General features: G+C 33.4%; 1 protein-coding gene across 1 annotated transcript; it reads left to right on the forward strand.

Annotated features, from left to right (window-relative positions):
• The first annotated feature begins 7,515 nt into the window (after positions 1-7,515).
• Positions 7,516-8,770, forward strand: LOC122288922. The gene is made up of 3 exons (XM_043095748.1): positions 7,516-8,160; positions 8,256-8,428; positions 8,526-8,770. Exons 1-3 carry the CDS (start codon positions 7,585-7,587, stop codon positions 8,620-8,622), a joined length of 846 nt encoding a protein of 281 aa, XP_042951682.1. The 5' UTR covers positions 7,516-7,584; the 3' UTR covers positions 8,623-8,770.
• Positions 8,771-9,543: the final 773 nt, after the last annotated feature.

The raw sequence follows: 9,543 nt of genomic DNA on the forward strand, positions 1-9,543 counted from the left end.
ATATATGTTATAAACTATCTTGAATTGTATGACCACATTTATTTAGTCGTCAAATGCATAGTGTATAGTGCTAGCATAGTACTAGCATAGTGAGTTGGTCGACATATGCATAGTGCATAATGCTAGCATAGTACTAGCATAGTATTAGCATAGTGAGTTGGCCGACATATGCATAGTGCATAGTACTAGCATAGTAAGCTAGCATAATCTCCTTTGTACGCCTATATATATCGTTGAATTCTTTAAGAAATTCATAAGTTTCATAACCTTTCTGAACTCTATCTATTTCTCTCTCCTTTTAAAAGTTTTATAATACGTTATGACTCTCTCTTTTCTATGATTTCATAACACGTTATCAGTACGAAAGTTCTGACGATTTTGAAGCTAGTAGTCCTCTACTTCAAGTAAGTTTTTCAATATATTTTTATATTCCTGATTTATATATGTAAAAAATGTCAAATCTTACAAAATCGAAATTCGTTGCTCTTGACATTTCTGGAAAAAATTATTTATCTTGAATCCTTGATGCTGAGATCCATCTGAATGCGATGAATCTGGGAGATACAATTAAAGAAGGAAATCAAGGGTCCCTGCAGGACCGTGCTAAGGCAATGATTTTCCTTCGGCACCATCTTCATGAAGAATTAAAAACTGAGTATTTAACGGTGAAAGATCCACTTATTTTGTGGAATGATTTAAGGGAGAGATATGAACACCAGAAAACCGTAATCCTCCCAAAAGCTCGTCATGATTGGATGCACCTGAGGTTGCAAGACTTCAAGAGTGTTAGTGAGTATAACTCTGCACTCTTTAAAATTAGCTCGCTATTGAAATTATGTGGTGAAAAAGTCACTGATGATGACTTGTTAGAGAAGATATATACTACTTTTCATGCCTCGAATGTGCTCCTGCAGCAGCAGTATCGAGAGCGAAAGTTCAAAAAATATTCTGAACTTATATATTGTCTTCTATTAGCTGAGCAAAATAATGAGCTTTTGTTAAGAAATCACCAGTCACGTCCTACTGGTTCTATATCATTCCCTGAAGTGAATGGTACTAGATTTACATCATTCCCAGAAGCGAATGGTGCATCTTTTCAAAAAAAACGAGGGCGTGGACGTGGTAGGAAAAACTATGGAAGTGGAGGTCCTAGAAGTAACCACACTAAAAGGGACAATAATAGATATACAACGTACCACCAGAAGTGGTTCAACTCAGAGAAAGGCAAAGGTCCCCAAAACAAATTTTTAAAGAAAGATGAAAATGGATGCCATAGATGTGGTATGACTGGACATTGGGCTCGTATCTGTCGTACAGATAAGCACTTGGTTGACTTATACGAATCTTCTATAAAAGAAAAAATAAAGAAATTTGAAACAAATTTTACTGAACCATCATATGCTTTAGATTCTATAGATGGAGAAGATATTACAAGTCTTGATATTTCTGATTTCTTTGAGGATTCTAGTGGTAGAGTTGATCATGAAAGTGTTCCTTTTTAATTAATGTATTTTCTTTATCTTATTATAAAATATTTTTATATTCTGCAATGTTTTGTAGTAATGAAAGTTTTATTTATTCTTTTATACTTGTTATAAATTATTGATGATATGATTTATCTGAGAATGGAAATGGAGCATCCCTGAAGGATCGCCCTTAATCAATAATTTTATTGAGTATCTCATATGAGTGATACTTGTACCAAAAACTCATTATGATTTATGCACCTGAAGTTGCATAATTTAAATTGTGGAAAGAATATATATTTGAATGAAAGTCTCGAATGTGCTCCTGAAGTAGCAATATCGAGTATGCTCCTGAAGTAGCAATATGAAATGTAAATGTTCACAATATATTCTAAATTTGTATCAGTGACTGAGCAAAATAATGAGCTTTTGATAAGAATCATTATTCACGTTTTACTAGATCTACATCATTCCCTGAAGTGAATGATAATGAATTTATATCATTCTATTCCCTGAAGTGAAAAAAATGATGCGTTTCATTCAAAGAAACTAAGAGATTGGACGTGATAATGAATATCTTTTTGGGCCAGAAGCTCGTATTAGAAAAGTTGTAAGCTTTCTCTTTGAGATGATATTATACAAATTATTGAATCAAATATTATGATGCATCAAAAGGTGATATGATTCAAAATATTTGTATCTTTTCATGGTTATCTTGATCATTCAAAATCAATTACGATAAGTCGAATGATTTTCATATGGACGTCCATAAAAGAACCAGAAGATTCTTTTACTATAAAGTTTTACCACCAGAAATGAAAAGAAAAATTTGCTTGAAACAAATAAAATGAAATTATTCGACGTTATCTTGATTATCATATGTGAACCAGAAGTTCAGATGATAATTAAATTTTGGATACAATAAGATAAAAATGTCTCATATTCTAGCTGCTAAAATCCCAGCGAGGATTGAAGTCCCTGTAGAACAATTAAGAAATTCAACAGTCTAAAGACATGTATAAAGGCATGTGAGACTTATCGATACAAAAGATAGAATATCTCAAAAGAGAAAGGCATAAATAATTTGGTGCTCCTGAAGAGGCCATACCCATAAAACAAGCAATAAAGTCCATCCAAATTCTCTGTATAAAATTCTCCTATATAAACTTTTGAAAAGTGCCTCCTGAAGAGGTTTTTCATGAAAATGTCTTCCCTTGAAGAGGGACAGGTACCTGAAAATAACGAGATCTCATTACATTTCATGAATAATGGAGAAATTATGGATAGAAATAAAATTATTGTCGACAATGTATTTACATATGAGATGGCAATTGACATTACCAGAAGTAATGATGAAAGTGAATCAAGAATCGTCGAAGAATACGACGTAAAATATTGACCAAATTTGAAAGAAACAATTCCTGCAGAATTGATTCACTAGTAAAATATAATGCATCGGGACTTATAGTCCAAACACCTAAAGAGGTGATGCTTGTTGAATGTCAGTGGGTATTTATGGAATGGAAATAAAAATGTGATATATAAATCACGAGTCAGTTTCTCAATTCCTGCAGAATTGATATCACTAAGTAAAATGTGATAAATATGGACTTGAAGTCTAAACACCTAAAAATGTGATTTTTGTTAAATATCAGTGGATATTTATATACATGATATAAAAAGCCTGAAACTTTAAATATGAAAATGTGATATAGAAATCACAAATTAGTTTCTCGAAGAAACAATATTGATATGATTTTAAAGTGGTTGAAATCATATTGAGATTTTTATTAGCTTGAAAGTTACCGAGAGTTTGGATATGCATGATTAACTGCATATTTATATGGATCATTGGATCATGATATATATATGAAAATCCTTGAAGGATAGAAAATGTCTGAAGCTTCTAATATGAGTACATCTGGAAATATGTATTCTATCAAGTTTCAAAGATCCTTATATGATCTAAAGCAATCCAAATGCAAATGAAAACAAGCTATTATTGCAATTTATATATATGATTTAAATGTCATTGAGGCTCCAGAAGAGCTCATAAAAACTGCACATATTTGAAATATAAATCTGAAACCCTTGCGGCTTCAAGGGGAAGATGGATGATGTTATTAGTCATGAAATACCATCTTTTAATACAATTAGTATTTCAGATTCATATTATGGGTTTGATATGAAGTGTGCATTATTAAAGAAGAAATAAAAGGGAGCACACAGAACATCTACCAAAAGATAGAAACACAAATATGAATATTTGTGAAATATTATTTTATTATCTTGAAGCAAGAATAACATAAATTTGAGACACTTTGCCTCATTCTTTAAACGCTCTTGTTCTTCAAGAATCTGCATGGCATCCTTATCTAAAGGGGTGGGCAATCGAAAAGAAGATTTAAACAAGAATTTTAAATTTCTATTCTCTTACTTTATTGATTCTATCTTCATGTTGGACTCCATAAGAAGTCGCTGAAGTATAGCAATATTCTCGTGGAGATTGTCAACTCCACAAGTTCTGGATTGCAGTCGCTGAGAAAATGCGACAACGGATGATGAGTATTGGGTACCGAGACTCACAAGCTCATTGATAGCTTCATTATCTGACCTATGAGTCAGATCATTATATTGCATAATAGCACTTGTGGTAGAAGCAGGTACAGCTGATGAATGAGGTGCAGAGTACCTCATATATTGGCCATGAGAAGATCGCCGAGCCATTGTAGGATAAGAATGCAGAAAGAGATTGTAGAGTAAAAATGCAGTATGATTACAGAAAATTGAAGAAGATGAGATGCGAATGAAGATGAGCTGAATATCTCTTTTATATAGAAAATTATGATACAGCATCTCTCGTGAAGCAAGAGAAAAGAGACGAAATATAGCTTCATAGCTCTGCGGCGCCTGACAGTTACGGTGCCTGACAGCACGCCTGACACCTACAGAGGAGTTGAAAATCCGCGATGCTTGTCTAATCTTAAAAGGCTGGCCACCGTTTTTATTAAAAAATGAGGTTAGCGGTTTAATGTTGATGAATTCTCCACTAACTGTGTTATTTACAAGAACTCCAGAAGAGTACAACTCCAGAAGAGTAGTGATGAGCAGAAAGATCCAGTTGTGATTATTTTATCAACATGGATCAAGTCCACAGTTAGTTGGATGTACAGATGCGAGTTATCTTTCAGATACACACAAGAAGATCATTGCAATTCATGAGAAGAAAGTTGAAATTGATATCAAGAAGGTACGGTCAAGTAAAAATCTGGCAGATTTATTCACTAAAGCATTACCAACTGCAACATTTAAGAAAATTATGCAGAACATTGGAATGCGGAGGTTTGAAGACCTGTTATCATGCACTACCAACTGCAACATTTAAGAAGATTATGTAGAACATTGAAATGCAGAGGTTTGAAGACCTGTTATCATGCACTTTTCAGGGGAAGTAATGTCTTGAAGACTTGTGCTGATTGTACTCTTTTTCATTCGCTAAGGTTTTATCCCACTGAGTTTTCCTTTGCAAGGTTTTAATGAGACAATCCTAAAGCACTCGGCGATACACATGAATATTGTACTCTTTTTCCTTCGTCATTGGTTTTTTCCCACAGGGTTTTTCCTTGGCAAGATTTTAACGAGGCATATTCTTTAAATATGGTTATCCAAATAGGAAGTGTTATAAACTATCTTGAATTGTATGACCACATTTATCTAGTCGTCAAATGCATAGTGCATAGTGCTAGCATAGTACTAGTATAGTGAGTTGGTCGACATATGCATAGTGCATAGTGCTAGCATAGTACTAGCATAGTGAGTTGGCCAACATATGCATAATGTATAGTGCTAGCATAGTGCTAGCATAATAAGCTAGCATAGTCTCCTTTGTACACCTATATATATCGTTGAATTCTTTAAGAAATTCATAAGTTTCATAACCTTTCTGAACTCTATCTCTTTCTCTCTCCTTTTAAAAGTTTTATAATACGTTATGGCTCTCTCTTTTCTATGATTTCATAACAATATAGAAATTATAAAAAAAAAAAAAAAATCATCAAATAGAGACAAAATCCAGACCCGATTTAGACATTAAGATATATCATGGAAGGTTATCTCTAAGCCCATTAATATATCAGATGAGAAATATTATTGCTTATTTTGACATCCTATATTTTAAGTGCTGAGTTTTTAAGTTGAGAGGATTGATTTGAGTTGATACGAGAAAAGTAATATTTTATAAATTTTATTAAAATATATTTAAATTTAAATAGATTAAAATATATATTAAAATGTATAAAATAAGATATATTTAATTTTTTATAAAATATTAAAAAAATAAATCTTACAATAATTAATTTAAAATAAATTGACTTCACTTTAATGGTTCTCAAACAAGAATTGCAAGACATTATATCAGTCCAGGCGGCATCCGTAGATGGGTCTCACGGGGCATCACGGGGAGGTGGGCCCAAGTAAGGATGAGTGAGACAATGAAAAGTCAAATTACAGGGTATGGGAAATGCATGGGAAGCTAGCAGCCTGTGGGCGGAAGAAAAGGCAAAGGGAGATGGTCCTTATGCTACCCCACCACCTTTCTTTTTCTGTTCCTGTGTCGTATACTCACAGTCACAAGTAGTATTCATCTTTTTTCTAAACACAAGTAGTATTCATCTACTCACTCCAAGTTGGGTCTTTGAAACCCCCCAAAACCACATGCCTGTCCCCGTAATTTCATTTCAGTCTGCCCCTGGTTTCGGAACCTGGGTTTTATTTCTAAATATTAATATGTACATACACTTTAAAATTTATGAATAAGCATTTACACCCAATGCAAGTTGTATAGTAAAAACAAAAACATATATCTTTTTATAATTAATGAATTAGGATCAGATCTAAGAACATTTAATTTTTGTTTTTATGTAATATTCTTTAAAATTTAGTTAGAAATCACATTTTTTATATTTTTCTCATTAATTTTACTCATATTTCATAAATCTCCTACATATCATTCTATATCATTTTTCTATTCTATTAAAATAATATTTCTCTAATTTTTTTTCTCTTACTTCTATTTATATTCTTTCTATATATTCTATTAAATATATAAGTTTGAAATAAAATAAAAAATTACATAACAAATTACTATAAAGAACCAGATGTGACGTAACTAATATCTCATCTTCTTTTTATCTTGAGTTTTGCTATATACAAGCACAGTCGCGTACTAATCTGTGTACCAATACTGATTCATTTATACTTAAAATTTAAATTAATACTATTTTCAATAAAATCTGCTTTTTGACCAATCACATCACATTGATGCACAGATTAATACACAATTGTGCTTGCAACTATATTTTTCCTTTTATCTTTAGGTTCTCCTTCTCTCTCTTACTAGAGAGAGAACGTGAGATAAAAAGAAAGATGAGCTGTGAGGCAATAGGGATTTTTCAAGAATGAGACTTGTAGGGCTTTTTTTTCTAAATAATTCCATGTGATCATCCTTGTTTCTTTAAATTGTATATTACTGACGTGACCTATTTCTATTGGAGGGCGTTAAAACTTCTTTAAATTGCAACTCTCATTTACATTTGTGTTCTTATTATCTTGAGAAATCACATAATCACCCAATCATAATTTTTTTTTTCAATATGAGTTCTCAATTTTCTTATATATATATATATATATTTAATCCCAAAAAAATTAGTCGTTGAAAAAGGAAAAGCATCGATGCTCGTGAGCTAACAAACTAATTCAGATTAATCATTAATCAGTTGATTTACTTTCAATCATTGATGTTTTAGTATTGTTTTGGATCAATTTAAAGACTTTGGGATCCCCTTTTGAGTCAACGTGGCTAGTCTCGTCAACACATCACGCACTCCTCGTGACTGGTTTACCGACGCCGACCCCACCGGCAGTGCCTGCTTCTAAGCCAACCCTCACGTGAACTTTGACACGTGTTCTCATCTCTTTCCCTCCCGGGTCAACTTAGTCATCATATCCAACGGTGAAAAATACCTATATATACTTTGAAAATCCTTTCGCCTAGATAGGAGGTTAGAGCTCTAAACTCTGAATCAAAAGCGAGAAAAACCCAACGCCCAATTCTTCAGCCATGAGAGCTGTTCTTCTTAGAACCGGTTCGTACGGCGCCCAGTCTCCCCCGGTCTTCCCCGGCTCGGCCCAAGTCTCTCTCTACCGTCACGACTCCGCCCCCAGCCTATTCTCCTGCGAGAGGAGCCCCGTTAACTCCCCGAGGACTTCTCTGCATCTTGATATCAATCGCCGGAGAGACGCTCCGGCCACGGCGAGCGGCATTCGTAGGGCGTTTTCGGAGAGCAATGTTATTCGGCCCGAAGTCCGATTCTCAAGCCTAACCGAGTCCGGATCTCGATCTTTTTCGGCGAGAATACCCGAGGAGGAGTATCTCTCAGAAAGCGAAGATGATGGAATCGGATCGTTGTCAACCATCGACGGGATATGGCGCGAAATCGGGATTCCAGTTGAGGAGCCGAGTTTCCCCGGCGATGGATTCGGTAGAGGAGGGAAAAGCCGAGGCGGAGGCGATGGCGGCAACGGAATCGGGAACGGCGAGGACCGGAGCAAGATCGGAGCATACTACTTGGAAATGCTAAAGTCAAACCCAGGAGATTCACTCTTGCTCAGAAACTACGGAAAATTTTTGCACGAGGTACTTGAAACATGTATATACTAGACTTGCTATTTATAAAAAATTGAAATCAAAATCTGAAAATTCGTGGTTGTTTGGACGATGGAACTGAAAAGGTGGAGAAGGATACGGTGAGAGCGGAGGAGTACTATGGGAGAGCAATAATAGCGAGTCCCGGAGACGGAGAAGTATTGTCGCTGTACGGGAAGCTGATATGGGATACACAGAGAGACGGAGACAGAGCCAAGTCCTACTTCGATCGGGCCGTTCATGCCTCCCCTGATAACTGGTATTTTTTTTTTTTTGGATAATCTGAGAAAATAAATAAACAAATTATAAATATAATGTTTTGATTCGATTGTGTGATAAATAAATATTTGATGCAGCTCGGTGTTGGGGTCGTATGCACACTTCATGTGGGAAGCGGAAGACGAGGAGGAAGAAAGCATGGGAGCGTCGCCGGCTCTGGCTCCGGCGCTTTAGCTAAATTCTCCTCTGGATATCTTTTTTCAGCCCAAAATGTTGATATTTTCAACGAATTAGTAATCTAATTTTGTAAAAAAATAGGCGCATTATATGAATTTTATAATAGTTCATGATCGGCTCTACGGCCACCAACTCCTAACTCAAATTTGGGTCCGACGAGTGTAAAACAATTTTTTTATTTTTCACTTTTTTCAGGTATTTTTTAAAAAATGAAATTCATAATATCATTAAAAAACTTTACTTAATCACTAAATAAAAAAAATATTAGAAAAAAATTCTCGAGACTTGTCATCATGATTCTAAACATTTTTCATTATTAATAGAGTAATGATATATATAGCCTTCAGATGCACAGTTTTGTACAGGAAAAAATATTCTTACAAGTAGAATTTGTATACTAATTTGCACATTGATATTGATATGTAAGACATATTTAATAAAATGATGTGAATTAAAAACAAATAATTTTTATGAGATAAGAGATTTTTTTTTCTATCAAAATTTTTTTTATATTTTTTTAAATAAAAAAATCATCGTGCGGGAATTGATGCACAAACTTACTTGAACTTAACAAAACTCTTTTTTATTTTAATAAAAAACTTATGAAAAATTTATAAGTACATGTATAATTTATGGTTTATAATCATAATATTTCCATGTTTGAATTGATTCTATGCATAAAGAAAATTTAAAAAAAAAATTGATCCTAATGCTCCGTTTGGATAATAAAAATGTTTCATTTTATCTCATAATTATAATTTTTTTCAATTTTTATATAAAATATAATAAATAATTTCAAATATCAAAATAATAATAATATTAAAAAATAATATTTTAATAATATTTATTTAACTTTTATTAAAAATTATCTTATCTCTTTATCCAAACCACACTTTAACATCATGAAAGCATAAGTTA

Source organism: Carya illinoinensis, chromosome 12, assembly GCF_018687715.1.
Source record: "Carya illinoinensis cultivar Pawnee chromosome 12, C.illinoinensisPawnee_v1, whole genome shotgun sequence".
Taxonomy (NCBI): Eukaryota; Viridiplantae; Streptophyta; class Magnoliopsida; order Fagales; family Juglandaceae; genus Carya; species Carya illinoinensis.

Excerpts from the sequence above, each read along its gene's own strand:
- LOC122288922 (XM_043095748.1), top strand. The coding sequence starts at position 7,585 with ATGAGAGCTGTTCTTCTTAGAACCGGTTCGTACGGCGCCCAGTCTCCC. Across the intron at positions 8,161-8,255 it reads ACGGAAAATTTTTGCACGAG|GTGGAGAAGGATACGGTGAG; the intron begins GTACTTGAAACA and ends GGAACTGAAAAG. Across the intron at positions 8,429-8,525 it reads CATGCCTCCCCTGATAACTG|CTCGGTGTTGGGGTCGTATG; the intron begins GTATTTTTTTTT and ends TATTTGATGCAG.